Source organism: Colletotrichum destructivum, chromosome 5, assembly GCF_034447905.1.
Source record: "Colletotrichum destructivum chromosome 5, complete sequence".
NCBI classification, from domain to species: domain Eukaryota; kingdom Fungi; phylum Ascomycota; class Sordariomycetes; order Glomerellales; family Glomerellaceae; genus Colletotrichum; species Colletotrichum destructivum.
The window spans coordinates 380,006-397,183 of NC_085900.1; the positions used below are offsets into that span (position 1 = coordinate 380,006).

At 56.1% G+C, this 17,178-nt stretch overlaps 5 protein-coding genes across 5 annotated transcripts; 4 read left to right on the top strand and 1 right to left on the bottom strand.

Moving 5' to 3' along the window:
• Positions 1–1,577: 1,577 nt before the first annotated feature.
• Positions 1,578–3,219, top strand: CDEST_07699 (Putative FMN-dependent dehydrogenase, cytochrome b5-like heme/steroid binding protein). Its single transcript, XM_062923858.1, has 2 exons — positions 1,578–1,803; positions 1,866–3,219. The coding sequence occupies exons 1-2, from the start codon at positions 1,716–1,718 to the stop codon at positions 3,185–3,187; spliced, it is 1,410 nt and encodes a 469-aa protein (XP_062779909.1). The 5' UTR covers positions 1,578–1,715; the 3' UTR covers positions 3,188–3,219.
• Positions 3,220–3,410: 191 nt separating this feature from the next.
• Positions 3,411–5,717, bottom strand: CDEST_07700 (Putative major facilitator superfamily, MFS transporter superfamily). The gene is made up of 5 exons (XM_062923859.1): positions 5,186–5,717; positions 5,002–5,118; positions 4,583–4,923; positions 4,240–4,476; positions 3,411–4,162 (listed from the first exon to the last, which is right to left on the bottom strand). Exons 1-5 carry the CDS (start codon positions 5,382–5,384, stop codon positions 3,569–3,571), a joined length of 1,488 nt encoding a protein of 495 aa, XP_062779910.1. The 5' UTR covers positions 5,385–5,717; the 3' UTR covers positions 3,411–3,568.
• Positions 5,718–6,619: 902 nt separating this feature from the next.
• CDEST_07701 (uncharacterized protein) lies at positions 6,620–7,508 on the top strand. The gene has a single exon (XM_062923860.1). It carries the CDS (start codon positions 7,161–7,163, stop codon positions 7,413–7,415), a length of 255 nt encoding a protein of 84 aa, XP_062779911.1. The 5' UTR covers positions 6,620–7,160; the 3' UTR covers positions 7,416–7,508.
• A 4,025-nt stretch (positions 7,509–11,533) lies between these two features.
• CDEST_07702 (uncharacterized protein) lies at positions 11,534–13,683 on the top strand. Its single transcript, XM_062923861.1, has one exon. The coding sequence runs from the start codon at positions 12,223–12,225 to the stop codon at positions 12,541–12,543; it is 321 nt and encodes a 106-aa protein (XP_062779912.1). The 5' UTR covers positions 11,534–12,222; the 3' UTR covers positions 12,544–13,683.
• A 470-nt stretch (positions 13,684–14,153) lies between these two features.
• CDEST_07703 (Putative lipoyl synthase, aldolase-type TIM barrel) lies at positions 14,154–17,016 on the top strand. Its single transcript, XM_062923862.1, has 2 exons — positions 14,154–15,233; positions 15,335–17,016. The coding sequence occupies exons 1-2, from the start codon at positions 14,258–14,260 to the stop codon at positions 15,631–15,633; spliced, it is 1,275 nt and encodes a 424-aa protein (XP_062779913.1). The 5' UTR covers positions 14,154–14,257; the 3' UTR covers positions 15,634–17,016.
• Positions 17,017–17,178: the final 162 nt, after the last annotated feature.

The following is a 17,178-nucleotide window of genomic DNA, read 5'->3' on the forward strand; positions in this document are numbered from 1 at the left end:
TATGTTGTGTCGACAACCAGATGTTCAATCGAGGACTACACTTGAAGGCGCTAGAATGTTGCGTCAATCTTGCTAAAATCATGACGGCGTATGGAAAGTGTTCAACCCTGCACCTTGAGATGCGCTCATACAGAGCTCCTTTGCTCACTGAGTCTGTGATTGAAACCTGCAAACTTTAGGACAGCGTTGCCAGTGTTATGCGTTCTTGACTTGATGAGCTTGAAGATGGATTCATGACAATGGTCTAGAACAACGAGAATCAATAGTCATTTCGACAAGATGAGAACGCAACTACGCGATTGTAGGCTCTGGCTCCCTAATCGGTATGAAAAGGGCCGCTTTGCAAAACAAAGGCTTGACACTCATCTGTACTGAGGTCATTACGTCGTCGCCTTCTTAACACTACCGATTTAGCTTAAACAAGACGTATCTCACCTCCGGGTTTTCCGATCCACTTTTGATAGACGAATCGATCGGCAAGCAACGGCGACTCATCTGCTCTTCGCTATTAAAGTGTAATCCAATGAATAGTTGCTTTTAGAGTTGACCATACTTGGTTTGAACCATGTGGTCTTTGAAGGTGTTCCCGTGGTCCAGACTTCAAAGGCGGCCATTGGAATGTCGCAGCCCCCCACTCGTGGGGGGCTGCGTTCAGACTCTCGGCTCTCCCATCATTCATCATTCATGGGGGCTTCAAGATGTCTCCACCACAATGACGGCAAGCACGTCGAAGCTCAGCAGGGGGCAAGCAATCGGGTTCGTGTGCCGTAGCAGCTCAATGGCCTGTTTCATACGACCATTGCTCCCCGCGTCATTGGGCAGGTTTGATCAAATCTCTTTGTTGTTACCTGAACCGGCCTTCGAGACCTAACCATCCTCCATCTCAAATTGCCAGCAAAACTCCCATTGAAGATCAAGGCAAGTCGGTAAACCGCTGGTTCTCTTATCCTTTGACACCATACGAGGGCGTCACTGACTTGACTTTATGGGTGAGAACACCTACTTAGTACGCTACTTTACTTTCTCGTACATCGTAAAATGATGGGATAACATCAGGGCAAAAGCATGCCTGTTGGACACGCATTTCCCCGCATGACCGAGTCAGTCACTCACAGGGGGGCCCATACCGGGGCCCCGGACAACCCCCGGGCCTTTTGAGGCCGTCTCCGGGCACTTTTCCGCATCAGCCCAGCAACAGGGACAACTTCACTTCCCGACATTTGACGAATTGGATGACATCCAGGCGGAGCCGCACCACTTTTCGTGGAGCTCCCATCGCGGGGTTCGTGAGGAGAAAGCAGCAAGCAGGCTCCTTCGGTGGGGGAGACTTGGCTCGATCCCGAACCAGTCTTGTCGTCATGTTGCCAGTCGGGATGTCTTGGACACCTCAAGACAGCGCGCAGTCGGAGTGAAGGCCGCTGGTTCGGAGACTCCCATTCGAGATTACGGTGAATGAACACATTTGACTGACCCCCACCGACATCCCCGGATTCACCCTCGCGGACTAGTGGAGTCACTCATACACGTTCGCGGGGCACTCGTGGGGTACGGCATCGCCTGTTTACTTGGCCAGAAGACCAACTTCCCATCTCAAAGTAGCCAAACTCCTCGGAGAAAACAATGAGAGCCCCATATTCACGAATGACGCCTGGATTATCCCGTATTCTCGCTGCTTCGGCCTCTCGACAAGTCGTAAAGATTCATCTACTGTCGCCATGGTTGTGAACGGGACAGAAGTGGCAAAGAACAACACCAGAGACTCATGCTGGGTCGTGGTCCACGGTCAGGTGTGGGATGTGACAGGTAAACCAACAGTCTGCCTCGTTTGTCGGGTTTTAAAGTGCTCCGGAACTGACTCCCGGCAGAGTTCCTCAACGAGCACCCCGGCGGCGCAAACCTCATCATCAAGTGCGCCGGCCGGGACGCCACGGAGGACTACGACTCCATCCACAACCCGGATCTCATCACAGAAACACTCTCTCCGGACCGCTGTCTGGGACCCGTGGACCCGGCGACCCTGCCGAGGCCGCAGGAGCCGTCGACAGACGCTACCGCAAAGCCTGAGCCGGCGGCGAACCCGCACCTTGGCGCCATCATCAACGTCGACGACTTTGAAAGGGTCGCGGAGAGGTATCTCTCGCCCATGGGCTGGGCCTACTACTCCTCCGGCGCGGAGGACGAGCGGAGCCTGCACGACTCCCGCCGCGTCTTCCGGAAGCTCGCCCTCCGGCCGCGGATCCTGCGCGACGTCGACACCGTCTGCACAGCGACCACCATCCTCGGCCTCCCGTCCTCGTTGCCGTTCTACATCTCGCCGACGGGGCAGGCGAAGTACGCCCATCCGGAGGCCGAGACACTGCTCTCGAGGGCGGCGGGCGAGGAGGGGATCGTGTACTGCATGCCCACGAAGCCGAGCGCGTCGATTGAGAGCATCTTCGGGGCCAGGGCGAACGAGGCGCAGCCGTTGTTCTTCCAGCTGTACGTCGACCGGAACCGGGACAAGGCGCAGGCCACGATCCGCAAAGCCGAGCGGTTGGGCGCGCGGGCGATCTTTGTGACCGTCGACTCGCCCGTCATCGGAAAGCGCGAGCGCGACGAACGCCTGACCGTCGGGGACGAGCCCTTCTCGGAGGCCGGCGGGGTGGCCAAGACCACGGCGTCGGGGCTGTTGAACGCCGGGCTGACGTGGGACGACCTCACATGGATCAGGGAGACGACGTCGCTGCCCATCGTGATCAAGGGCGTCCAGTCGGTGGAAGATGCACTCATCGCCCACGAGCGCGGCGTCGACGGCGTCGTGCTGTCGAACCACGGCGGTAGGTCGCAGGACACGGCACAGTCGCCCATGGTGACGCTCCTCGAGATCCGGCGGTACGCGCCGCACCTGCTCGCCCCGGAGACGAGGGCCGGGTTCCAGGTGTTCGTCGACGGCGGCATCCGACGCGGGACGGACGTCCTCAAAGCGCTGGCGCTCGGGGCGACGGCCGTGGGCATCGGGAGGCCGTTCCTGTACTCGATGACGGCGGGGTATGGGGAGGCTGGCGTGAGGCGGCTGGTGCGGATCTTGAGGCACGAGTTGGAGACGAATATGGCGCTCGCCGGGGCGAAGACCGTCGGGGACATTGTGCCTGAGATGGTGAATAGTGAGCGAGCGGAGAAGGAGGTTACGGGGAGAGTGAAGTTGTAGGCTTTTGCAGAAATGAACCCCAGACAATTCATGGATTTCGTCAATCAATTCTCGCTTGAAGACTGAAAGAAAGTTAAAAATCAAGTCAATGTTCCCATGATTCACAATGCCTAGTGGAACAAACACACGACCTTCGATGTCAACCCAAACGCAAAACAATGTGGCCATCGATGGATACACATGTTCAAACTATGAGGCTTTTATTGATAAGACAGATAATACCGTCAAAATTTTATTACACTTTTCAGACTATGGAAGAGGCTGGAGTCTCATCATTTGTGAACACTCTGTGCTCATGGACGATGGAAGTGACACACAACAAGAACCCCCTAGACATTATTCTTGAGTCACTCACAGCCCGGGAAACATAAAACACAACACTCAGAGGAGATATCTGAAACCCCCGGCAACCTGCGCCTGCGTCGGCCCATGCTTGCCGGTGTCCTCGCCGCGGTCCAGCTTGGCGTTCACCCTCCGCAGCCAGATCCTCGTCCCTGTCGCGAACGCGATGGCGAGCCCCGTCGCCGCGATGTTGACGATGAAGGCCGAGACGTACCTCGGCGCGCCGTAGTACAGGTAGCTGCCCCACACGTTGGGCGTGTTGCACATGGCGTTGATGAGCGCGATGGCCGAAGCCCGCTTCGCCGACGGCTGCGACAGGCTGCCCATGATCCATGACAGCACGACGACGGCGGCGGCGTAGAAGGACCCCGGCAGCAACATCATGGCCACGTAGCGCGCCGCGATGTTGATGGTCGAGACGGCGATGACGTTGGCGACGAGGGTGACGCCCAGGGGCACCACGATGTGCAGGTAGCGCTCCTGCTTGCGGTCCGAGTGGAAGCCGTTGAGGAGCATGGTGAAGACGCAGAGGATGAAGGGGGGCGCCGTGAGGGCGTAGGTCATGGTGCGGGAGAAGCCGAGGCCGCCGACGACGGAAGGGAAGAAGTTGGCCACGGCACCGACGATGTAGGTCTGGAGGACGTCTGGTTTTAGGACTGGTTCCCCTTTCTGGTTCATGGGTGTTTGTTAGGGGAGAATGACATGCTTACCGAGTAGAGAATTCCCATCAGCATCCACGTCTTGGGGTCCGTGACGGCCATCATGAAGCCCTTGAGGGCCGCGACTTCGCCCGAGTCGTCCTCCTGGCCCTGGTCCGCAGCAAAGTTGTACTGCACCCACTCGCACTCGAGCTGCGTGAGGGTAGGGATCTTCTTGTTGGAGTTGGGCAGGATGCAGGCAAAGGGGATGGCGAGGCCGACGGTGATGACGCCCTCGACGAGAAATAGCTATGACATTTCGTTTTAGCCATGATCATATGGTCAGGGAGGAGGAAAGGAGAGAGAGATAGAAAGAGAGGAAACAAAGGGGAGGGGGTGGAACCCCACAACATACCCATCGCCAACCGGCCAGACCCCTGACGCCGTCCAGGTTCAGGATGCCAATGGCAAACAGGCCGCCAAAGGCGTTGCCCAGCTGCGAGCCCGAGTAGAGGATGGCGGTGCGCAGGGCAAACTGCTTCCGGTTGTAGAACAGCGAGAGGAAGTACAGCGCGCCGGGGAAGAAGATGGCCTCGACGAAGCCGAGGAAGAAGCGCGCCATCAGCAGGCCCTCGTAGTTGTGCACCACCGCCATCAGCGTCGAGATGATGCCCCAGGCGGCCATGCCGGCGCAGATGTACACGCCGGGCCACTTGATCTTGCCGACGATCATGTTGGAGGGGACCTGCATGAGGACTGACGGCGTGTTCCGGTCAGCATCGGGTACCAGGAAGGGTAGATGGCATTGAAAGATGGTTTGGACTTGGGACTCACTGTAACCGACAAAGAGGATGCTGACGGTGGTCTGGTACTCGACCTCGCTTAGGTTCAAGTCCGTGGTGATGTTGGCCAGCTTCGCGCTCGCTATGTTCTGGCGGTCGAGATAGTTGACTGAGGGCTCACCCCGTCAGTTCCTGGCCTTTAGGTAGAGGGGGAGATCCATGTGCCATGTACTTACGGACGTACATGATTACCATGATTGGCATGATCACCATGTCCATCTTCAATGTCGCCCGCTTTCCCACCTTCTCATACTCCTCTTGGCCTAGGGCCGCCAGGCTGGCGGGCATGATGAGGTTGCCGCCATGGTTGCTCTGCTTCTCGGCGCTAATGTCCTCGACCTGGTCCGAAGACCGATCGGTTTTCTCCACGTCCATGGTGTTGCGTACGCGGTGATGGATTAAGAGCTGTAACGTGGTCTTCTGAGGCTTCTACCTGAGGTTGACCGAGAGGCAAAAAACGATGTTGAAATAGGAGGAGTGAATGAGTTGAAGGACGACCAAGCATTAGGACCAAAAGACGACGGAAGGGCCTTGAACTTAACCCCCTTCCCCGGATCAGCTCACCCTGGAACATGTCTGCCATCTCGCCGGGCCAGGTTATGCTCCTTTTCCTCCCCGTCCCTCTGATCCATGCCGAAGCAACGTGGAGAACCATCCAAACGCGGGGAAGAGCCCCATGGGGTAGACACAGCTTCCGGCATCCTCCCCCCATACACCGACGTCTTCTGGTTCCCCCACCTACAAAGGACTGGGCATCAGGTCAGGAGATGCCTGGGATCGTCGAGGACGGGGAAGCGTGCGGGACTGCGTGGGGGTCAGGAAGTTGGGGTCATGGCATGGTGTGGTGGCCCTTTGGGTTGGTACCAAGTCCAGCTATGTAAGTCGTTTGTCATGGATAAGATAGTAGAGTCAGATGAGTAAACATGACATGAACTGTTGACCGCCAGTCGTCTTGATGATGTACGGAAGCTGGCCCGGGGTTCTCTCATTGTCAGAGTCCGTTGATTGGGATACTGGCCCAGTCGCCGTCCAACAGGCCACAAGGTAATGGCCAATTGGCCGGTCCTGTCGCCAACCAATGAGTGGGAGGAGAAGGAGTACATGTTAGACAATATCCTGCGCCCAGGAATCGGACCCAACAGATGCATAGTACTGCCGGGCCACATCGCAAGTCCCCAATGTGCTTCACTGCGGTCGAATTTCCGTTATACCTGTAATAGTAGTACATTTTATTCAGCGCAAGAACTGATGAGAGAAAAGGCCAAACTCCTGGCTTGCTTAAGCAGTGTTGGTCGTCGATGTCTATTCTCGATGTTGAGTCCAATAAACAGGATTAGTCAGGACCCTCCTCGCCCATCGATAGAACCAGCAAAGAAAAACAAACCAAAAACTGAGACATTTAAATTGGTTCGACCTAACGGTTGGTCCTAGTGTCATTTTGCCAAGAGGCTGGCAACAAATCAAGAACAACTTGTAAGTAGCAAAACACAATCATCGATCGATGAATCGAACAGATGCAAAAAATGAGGTCCATCCAGGATTCGAACCTAGGCCTACGGAAATTCCAAGATCAGAATCCGACGTCCTAACCAACTAGACTAATAGACCGGTGATAACCGAGGCTATTGGGGTGGGTTGCTGTTTGGAGATCGTGAGGAGACTCACAATCTTTTGGTGCGGGTCCTGATCCTCACCCGAGGCCGCTTCCCGGCACGGAGGTTGTTGAGTGGAAACTTCGACCAGTATCCGTCATTCTTCTCAACATGTCAATGCGCTGTGGTGTTGATGCGCCGGTGGTGATGGACGTCACTCATGGACTCGACGATGTGACGCGGCGACCACGGTGTGGACAGACAGCTCTCTGTAGATTAGAACATTGTTGCCCCGATGTCGGTGCCAAGGTATATAACATGAAGGCGCCTTGGATTTTACCAACCGATAGTTCATCATCGATGCGACACGATAGTGAACAGAAGAAAACACAAAACACACCAGAGAGCAATGGAGCAGTAGCCGGCTTCCTTCCAGCACGACCAAGTCGAACCCCCCGGGCAGATCAACAATGTGTCGGCGATGCACAGAATGTTTCGGTCCCGGCCTCCTTGTTGCTGGACACGGGTGTATCGCGTCGTCTAGGCCTGCAACGCACTGATGCTTCCTCCTGCGCTGCCCTTGAACGATGCAGGGTATGGCGCGAGCCCTTGTCTTTCGCCTTGTCCCCAGAGTTTTCGGCCCAAGTTTGCGCTCAGACGAGTCGTCCCCATGGCGCTCCGTTTCATGTTATGGAAAGCAACAAGTCGTTTCGTCGCATGTCAAGATCGGACACCGCCAAGAGCCCACGATGCGATTTTGTCAGGACGTCCGATGTTCACCTTTTTAGCCCTCACAGACGTCACCACCACCTGAGCCCGCCATTCCAGACGACGCGCTGCAGGCGGCTAATACCGCCTTGACCGGCCACCGAATCCTTCTAGAGACCGTACTCGTAGCACGGCCCACAAGTTGTCTGGTGAGCCATGCCGTGGAAGGCGACGATGATGACGACGACAACGACGACGACGACGAAGATTTCGGCGCTGGTCCCTGGTGCAATCGTTTCCAGGGTCGGGAGGACGGGGGCGGGGCTCCGAAAATCGCTTCGCACCAGGTAAATGATAGGGAGTTGCGGTACCATCCCCCGGCCAGACAGAAGCAGACTTGGTTGGCTACGAATCACGTCGGACTCCGAAGCATGGCTTTGTTTTCGCTCCCGAATTCTGTCATGTGAAGACCTCACCGAGGCGAGGTCGAAGGGAGCCGTTTCCTTGTCAACCGACGAGTCTGCGAGGATGCCGTCGCGGCCTCCGGGGCGACTGCAGCCAAAGCCGAGGGCTAACTAACAATGGCCATGCTGCACGACATTGTGCGTGCGTTGTCGTTGTGCGCCATGGGCAACAGTGCAGTCAAGAGCCGAGGGATGGATGCTGCGGCAGTTTGCGCTGTGCATACGGGCTGCAGTCTGCTGTATGTGGTCTTTGGATGATGAGCCCGAGACATTTTACGAGCTGCAGGGAGAAGAACCAAGAGATGACCACAGCTTCATGTTTATTTGCATTCGTGGTTTATTAAACATGCAACGCAGGGGGGCAGCTCAAGTGAACTATCCGTTGGCTGTGAAGCAGGAAAGAGAATGAGAGAGAATGAGTGGGTGAGTGAGTGAGTGAGTGAGACCAGCGAATGCGCTGGCAATGCCCGAAAAGCGCTGGTGCTGTAACGAACTGTTGATCTTCGTTCGGCCCACCTGAAAAAAAAAACAAAAAAAACGTTGTTCTGTGGTGTTTAAGTCTATTGTAACGTCTCATTCTTGTCCTCGATGGCGTGCAACGAGCCGACTTTTCTCTCTCGCCCCCGTCTACTTGTCCAGAAGGGCCCAGGCACCAATCCAAGAAGGAAGGCTGCTTGAAAAGTTTTCCAAGCTGCATAAATCGACTTGCTGAATCCCTCGAAGGCCCTACTTCAGCCGGACGGATGGCGGATGCGGTGTGGGCTGACGGCGAGTTGCAGACCGACACTTGTATGCCAGGAATCGCGTAAGACCCAAGGTATCCGATCCGTTCGCGGCAGGCAGAGAGGGCGCTGTCGTGGTATCTGCAAGTATCTTTTCGTCGCTTGCTGCGTTGGCGGGTGTGTCGGTCGTGGGTCGGGACAGGCCTCTCGGTGCAGGCCCCAGGTATGCGTAGTGTGTTCAGCTGAGGCAGCCTTCGGTTTGTTCACGGCTTGCCAACGAGCAGACCATAAGCGCCTGACTACCCACCGACAGTACCCCACCGACAGTACACAGTGTCGAGTTTCACGATGTGACAGCGAAGCATCGGGACGCAACGTATACGGGCTTAGCGGATAGAACGAGCCGTTTCTGCCGACGCTGGTGACGAGTTGGTGGCACGGACGAGGGGGATCACGATGCCCTGGCTGCGACAGAGGCCTGTCGATGCTCGATAGGCCTTGCGACGTATAAGGGGCAAGAGGTGTGGCGGCGGAGGGGATGCGACTCGCGAGCAATGCGCGAAGTGGGAGCGAGAATGCGAGCTCGGGCCAAAAGACGCCCTGGAGAGAAAGACGTCAAGCGTCGGGTGGGGAGAACCCAGTCAATACTCACGGCGACAAGGGGCTTCACAGCAATGCTGGTATATCTTAAGCCCTCTAAAATCCTATGATCTCCGGCGTGATCTCCATCGGCTCAGGTTCCTCCGGGTAAAGTGGAGCCGACGACGGTGGAGAGAATTCGGGTTTCATCCGAGGATTCGCGATTGATTGCAGCCGCCCGCCCCCCCCAGAATTGGAGGAGCGCCAGTGAAGCAAGTGACAGAAGAGAGTTCGGATGACAATGATCATGATGTGAGAGATGAGATTGAGACACATGAGACGAGGGCTCTCGAGGCGCGCCGTGCTCATCCAGGTCATGCCGTTCGGACGAAGCGTCGGGGCTTGTTGGTCCCTGTCCCAGTTGGTTGTCGTCGCTGGGGTGCGATGGAAGCGCGTCAGGGACTCACTCAATAGCGTAAAGTGCTCTGCACAGGCGCATGTGAGATGCGCTGTGAAACGCAAAACTAGCTGATTTTCTGGCTTTCGGCCCTCGGGTGTCAAGAGCAGGAAAGAATCGACACTAGATGACGCTTCTCCGCAAGTGATCTGAACGGGGAATAAGGACGAGGGGACGAGGGGACGAAGCCAATTCCCGAAGAGAAGAGCAGCCAGCTGCGCAGATGAACGTTCTGGGAAAGAGGGAGGGAACCCTAAGATTTGACAGTCGAGTTTTGGGAAGGAGCCCGAGCACTAGTAGCTGGGCCTTCCCTGGCCAGCTGTCGTCGGTCGCGGCCTCTTCCCTGCTTCCTTCCGATACTCGCTGATCAGCTCCTTCCTTCCCAACCCAAAATGCCGCACCGACAAACAGCATAGTTCTCAGGTCGCCGGTCAACTAACTGTATTTACACAGTGGTTGGTTAGGCTGGCGGCCCTCAGGCCTGGCTGCCAGCGAACCTTAGCCGTCTGGCCACTCAACGCGCACGCGAGCTCACCGTCCATCCAAGGCTTAGCGTCAGGAACTGAGTGCTACCAATGCAGGAACAAGCTGGCAATTTGGTAGGGATCCGGCTTGCTAGCGTCCCCTTTCCAGCCAATCAACGGTGGTTCGGGGAAATTATGCAATTCAATCTTTTATGAATGCCCACCCACAATGCTTTCTGCATCGGGTTGGGTTGGAGGCATTTCACGATTTTTCTCGCGTGCCACCTGTCCCAGTCACACAATCTCCCATTGATGTGAGAACATTCATCTCCTTGGCCGGTGGACGTGGACCAGGTGAGGAGGTGCAAATTGTGCTATTTCGCCCGTCGATAATGTCGCCACCATTCATTCGCCCGCCAAGTCCACCATCTTTCATTAATGGGCGCGACAATGCCTTTCTTTGCCATTCCACCCCCGGCTCCAGGTAGCCCAAGAGAAATTTGACCGTTAGTGTCTCACGAACCGTCCTGGCACAAAGTCATCTTTCCGTCTTAGCTTCCCATTCGGCGGGAACACAAGAACGACGGATGGATGCTTTAATTCAGGCAACAAGGGAGAAAAGAATGGTGCTATACCGAGGCGCCGCTTGTTACCAGTTCAAGCGCTTCTTCTTTTTTCGGCTTCTGCTTCTATTGCTGGTGCGCCGATGGAGCGTGCTGAGCTTCGCTTCGCCGGCCTCTTGGGATATCCAAATAAAGCGCTGTCACTGCTTCAGGCAAAGCAGCAAACAGCCTACGACCAGACGGGCTCGTTGTCGATCTTTTTTGGTTGCTGGCGCGATGAGGCTTGTTTGCACAAGTGGTGGATGCGCCACCTACTGTTTCCGTACGCGGATACCTATTCAATAAGCCAAGCCGAGCACCACAGGACAAACTGTGGTAAGCGGCCAGCGAACGCAATACTGTGCTTTTGCGCCTTAATTTCCCACGAAGATCAGGATCCCTGCCTGCATCAATGTCGATGGTACGTGCGCTGTGCCATGGTTTTGCGAGCTGGCGGAAGTACCCCTTACGCAGACTCAGAGCCTCGACTTCTCGAATGGGCTAGCCACCGCAACGTCTGCATGGCCGACAGGGTCTGGGTAGAAGCCTCGACACGGGTACCTTGCATCTACCTCGCGATACCTTGTCGGCCGAGTGACGGTGGGCTTCCCTTTCCCGTTGCTCCTAAGTCTCACTACTTCTTCTTCTTCTTCTTCTTCTCCGGGACCATCTGGAGGGGTCCAGAGGATGAGAGTCAGGGAATGGGAAGGTAGGGCCGAGCGCCTCCACCTTTTTGCTCTTGCCTTCCAGGTTCTGTCCCACAGGCCACAAACCACGGCCAACGTCGTTTGGCTCCTGTTAGACCAGGACCGGGCTTGGCATTCACTTTTTGGGGTGGGCGGCCCCTTCCCTGTCGGCGCCTCCATCATCGTCGTCTTTCCTTCCTCGTTGCAAGTCGCACTCCTTCCCTCTGACTCCCCTCATCCCCCCCTCCCCCCCGGCCCCGGGCACCTCATCGTCGCTCATTTCACCTGCGCGCTGGTTGGCAGTTGCCCTTATTCCTAGTCTCCGCCGTCTCTCCCCACATCCAAAAACCCACGTCTTTTCCCACTTCTCGCCTGTCCGGATCCCCTCCCCAGCAACTCTCTTATTCACACCACTCCCCCGAAATACCCATCACCCACAGACTTCGTTGGCAAAGTCTTTCCTCCTTCGCGCACAGTCTCGAAACAAACACAAGCCAAACTGAACTACTCGCCGAAGCAAGCATTCGGACTCACGCTCATTCCTATTTCTATCCGCGAACAGACGGCGCCTCGTCGCAGACCAAACCCGCGCTTCACGCTTACAGCAACCGTGACCGTAACCGCGTCAATACAGGAGCAAGCTCGCTTAGATCCATTCAGCAAGCAATCACAGTCTTTAACGCCAACGCATATATACCGCCTGGTCGAGTCGTTCTACCTTGAGGGGAAACACTCACCAGCCTGGCATATAACATTCAATTTTTGAAAGACATCATTGCAGCACATATAAACCTTGCACGGCAGGAAACGGCCTTTTTCATCACATCGGCGGACATCCCCTACTAGCACTATTTGACTACTCGAGACCTAAACAGGCTTCGAAAGCTTGCAATTCAGTTTTCAACTCGACCCATTCTTTCAACAGCATACTCGGACATCATGAAGGTCACGACGATTCTCGCCGCTTTTCTGCCCGTCTTGGCATTGGCTCAGAGCTCGACCGACGCCAGCACAACGACCATCACTTCCACTGCTACCCAGACCAAGACGATCACCCTGTCGCGCGCTCACACCACGACCATGACCTACGGCAGTGGTAACAGCACGGCGACGTTCAAGCCCACGGGATCTGCTGCTGTCTCTGCGACGGCCTCTGCGACAGCCGCGGCCACGACGAAGCCTAACGCCGGCGCCGCCCTGAACGCGGGCAACCTCGCCTTTGCCGGTGTCGCCGGCATGATTGCCGCCGTTCTTTTGTAAAGCCGCATCATTCGATGCGCCTAGAGGAAGCGAGGGAACGTGAAGAGAGGCTGATCGAACGATTGCGAAGTGGTCCGAGACATGATGTCAACCACTTGTTGACGGCCATTCCGAGCTCGTTTGATGTAACCTCTCTTCGCTTCTTATGCTTCTTATGTCACCACCCCCGGACACTGGCTCGACGCCGCCCATTTTTACGACCTGAACGACCGTAAAGATTGGATACGACTTCAGTTGATGTCACCACCAGTACCTTTTCCCTCTTCGACAACCCCACGTGCGATGCTTGCATCGCCTGCCTGCAGGAAAGGAACCCAAAGACGCCTGTCACTATGGCCATTTGACAGCGATCAAACCTTCTTTACCCTTTTCTTTTTCTTCAATCCGACACCGCATGTCCGCTGTCTCTCACTTGAGGATGGCGGATGGTTGTCAACTCGACGTTTAATGTTTCGATTCTTCCCCAGCAGCACAAGGGTCGTATGGAATGCGGAGTCGACTTACCCTCTACACGTCATTGGCCTAGTCCATGCTTGATTCATCTCCAAGCCCATGCGTCATCCGAAGTTGTAGGATGATGTACTGGGTTTGAGATGGGATGAAACCGTCTCACCGTGGAAATCTGCTAGGCTTGCCAGCGGCTCACTTTCCCGATGTCCGGCAATGACGGTGTTGCAGGTGTGCTTGCTGGCTGGAAATGATTTTATGAGATCTTCCGCCGCGTCTTCCTCACAGGGGAATATGTCGGACGGACATGATCGGGATGGATGATTGAGGGATTTACCGGAGTTTTCGTGTTGGAACAAAAGTTTCACATTTTCTTCGAGTTGTTGATACCCCTATTATTGTATGTCTACCGGCAAGGCGGACGGACAGCACGAACGGTTGTCGTAGGGGTCTCCGTTTTGGGGCCACCCTGGGCTTCAGTCTAGTTGCTTTGTCCGACGCTTCGACCGGCGAGAGGATATGATGGATTTTGCTTTGATATTCGAAACGATGACTTGTTATTTATTTGATGCTGAATTGTGGCTTGGTTCATAACGACCTTGCCTTGCGAGGAGGGCTTGGAGGCCATTGGGAGGAGTTTTATGGACACGAGACAGGGCTTGAGTGGATTAGTTGAATAAAGTGGTTGTTGATGCGAGCTCAATGCTCTGCTCCACATGATCTTACGTCTATCATCGCCTGCAATGTGAAAGCAAAACAAACAGTGCGGAAGCCGGTATCTGGTTTTCTAAACCCATGCACCTACCATTGTCAATACCAGTGTCTTGATTGGAAAGAACAGGGAGGCGAGCAAGACAGCGGCCGGGCCCCTCGATTCCGTTGGGGCGGAAAACCCCCAGCAGCGCCGTTGGGCGAGGTTCTAATAGGCTTCCTTGATCAGCATTGCCGCTGTCAGATAGCCACCCTTATCTTATTGGCTGGTGAGGATACACGGCCCCACTTGAAACATACAGTAATGCCGATTCAATCCGGGGGCCGGGGCCTAACAGAACACAGCACAGCAGAGCACAGCACCTGCAGGGGGCCTGATTTCCGCTAGTCATATTTTCTTGGGGCCTTTTTTTTGCCCCATCACAGCTTGCAGCAGCATCCAACATCATCAATCAACCAACTTCTCGACAAGCAGCCTCGCCAGCACTGCCGGTTGCTGCACCCAACGCGAACCTTTGAGGAGGACAATCACAGACCAGACGACAGATCGAACACAATGTCATCGTCCATGGCGCCCCTCGCGCGCGTCCAGGCGCCCCTCCGACGCGCCCTTGCCTCGTCGGCTCGCTCCCGAGCTTTCGCCACCGTCCCTCCCACGCTCGGCTCAACATCCGAGGCGTCATCACAGCCCCCGAAGTCCGTCGCGCGCCGGCCGACGTACTTCAAAGACAAGACGGTCGCCTCGCTGGACGACTTCATCGCCGGCGGCGCCGCCGCCGCAGCAAAGGGCACCCTCACCGACGCCGAGGCGTACGAGATCCGCACCGTCGAGGTGACGGGCCCGACGGGCAAGAAGAAGACCATCACGCGGCTGCCCGAGTGGCTCAAGACGCCGATTCCCGCAGGCAATGAGAACTACAAAGCCATCAAGAAGGACCTGCGCGGCCTGGGCCTTCACACGGTGTGCGAGGAGGCCAAGTGCCCCAACATCTCGGAGTGTTGGGGCGGGTCGTCCAAGAGCGCAGCGACGGCGACCATCATGCTTATGGGCGACACGTGTACGCGCGGCTGCCGGTTCTGCAGTGTCAAGACGAACCGCGCGCCGGCGCCGCTGGACCCGCACGAGCCGGAGCACACGGCCGAGGCGCTGGCGCGGTGGGGCCTGGGCTACGTCGTGCTGACCTCGGTCGACCGCGACGACCTGGCCGACGGCGGCGCGCGGCACTTCGCCGAGACCATCAGCAAGATCAAGGCCAAGAAGCCGAGCCTGCTGGTCGAGGCGCTGACGGGCGACTTCATGGGCGACCTGGACATGGTGCGCATCGTGGCCGAGAGCGGGCTCGACGTGTACGCGCACAACGTCGAGACAGTCGAGGCGTTGACGCCGTACGTGCGGGACCGCCGGGCGACGTTCCGGCAGAGCACAAAGGTGCTGGCGCACGTTAAGGAGGTGAAGCCCGAGATGATTACAAAGACGAGCCTGATGCTGGGCCTGGGCGAGCAGGAGGAGGAGATCATGGATGCTCTAAGGCGTAAGCACCCTCCTTTTATACCGCCCTCCAAATCCCCTTTTTCGACGAAACTATCTATACTATCAAGGGACGAGATATGCTGACATCAAGTGATCAAACAGAACTTCGCCAGGCCAACGTCGACGTCGTTACGTTCGGGCAGTACATGCGGCCGACGAAGCGGCACCTCAAGGTCGAGAAGTACGTGACGCCAGACGAGTTCGAGATGTGGAAGCAGCGCGCGCTGGACATGGGCTTCCTGTACTGCGCCAGCGGGCCGCTCGTGCGCAGCAGCTACAAGGCAGGCGAGGCCTTCATCGAGAACGTGCTGCGCAAGAGGGCGGGCGAGAAGGCGGCCATGGCGGGGAGCAAGCAGCTCGGCCAGACGGTCGCGTTGGAGGAGGGCTTCAAGACGTTATAAGCGTGGGGACAGTCGACAGAAGGCGACCGTGGGCGACTGTGGGGATGTGTTGAGTGTATGTACAATTGCTGCGGAAGGGGAATAATGGGCGAAGGCTAGAAAGGGGCGGGTTAGATGGCATGGTTGGCGTTTTTTTTTTCGATCTCTTTTTCGCTTTTTTCACTTTCGGGAAGGTCGGGACTTTCATTCATCATGAGCATCGCCATCCTCCCCAGCATCTACACGCATCTCTTTCCATCTCCCTCCTGAGGTGTATCTTAGCTGTGTCATCCACACACTTCTAAGCATAGGATAAACAAACACAACAGAGTGGCGTTCAACAACGGCCACACAAGAAGAAGAAGAAGAACAAGAAGAAGTAAAAGACTTCAACCAAGCGCCTCCCCACGTCGGTGCGATGCTGACTTAACCTGGTATGCCAGCGGGATGGGGGGCATGTCTCTCGTACCTGTCAATCACAACCTAATCCGTCCAAAGCCGTCCAAAGCCGTCCGTGTCTGGACCCAAGGGCGACGACATCAACACCGGAGGGGGGCGTCAAGGGTTTAGCTGCCAATTTCTCCGCGTGCCAGGAGCGCGTCACTCGCGACCAAGGCTCATTTACATACATACTCACACACAAAAACACACACAAACACAACATACACTCACTCTCTCCCCCCTCGGTTCCTTCAATGGGAAATATTATTATCGACAGTTCGCTCCATTGGGAAAATTGCGCTTCGGAATGGGAGCCTACGCGGCCGACATGCCTGTCCGTCCTTGGCCGCCCTCCCCCATCTGATCTTCCTCTCTGGATGTCGAGGGTCAAGGGGCGGCTGCGAGTCGAGTCCGGTGTTGCGCCGTCGGTCTGTTGAAGATGTAACTCCTCTCTGTTCGAAATGGTCGAGGAGGGAGGGATGGGGCGTCAGCGGACATGGACGGAGTAAGGCGACGCTTGGCCCAGCCGGGCCGCTGCCGTGAGCTGGGGATTCTCGTCCTCCGTCACCTACGCTTTGGAAAAGCTTGATTTTCTGTTTGGCCGTCACCCACAGTCCTCGCGTCCGTCTCCTTGCCCTGGCAAGGTCAGCGTGTAAGTCGGGATTCTACTGAAGACGCCGAAAAGGAATCAACGAGCCAGAACGAGAGCACAATGCGACATGATAGAAACGAGAAACCGACGACGCTTCTCCCTTTGAAGCAAGACAAGTTTATACCGTATACTTGATTCCCTCGTTCTCCATCAGTGTTTTGTGTTTGGTGCTAACTCCCCGGACGATGACCCGCAGATAAAAAAAAACAAAATATCGAGTCCGTAGTCCTAGTCCTGCAGGTTTGCTGCGGGTGTGAGGCGTCCCTCATTTTCCCCCCTCTCAATTCATACATTTCCTACGCCCAGACTATCCCGTCCGGGCCTAGCACAACGAAACGCACGAGGTCAGTCTCGTACCTGAACGGCCAAGATGTGCCGTAATTCCTGAAGCGAGCTGCTTTCGTAGTTGTTTTTGCCCAGACATACCATCCGCCAAACGTACTTGGTCCTGCGCCTCGTCGAGCTTCGGGTGT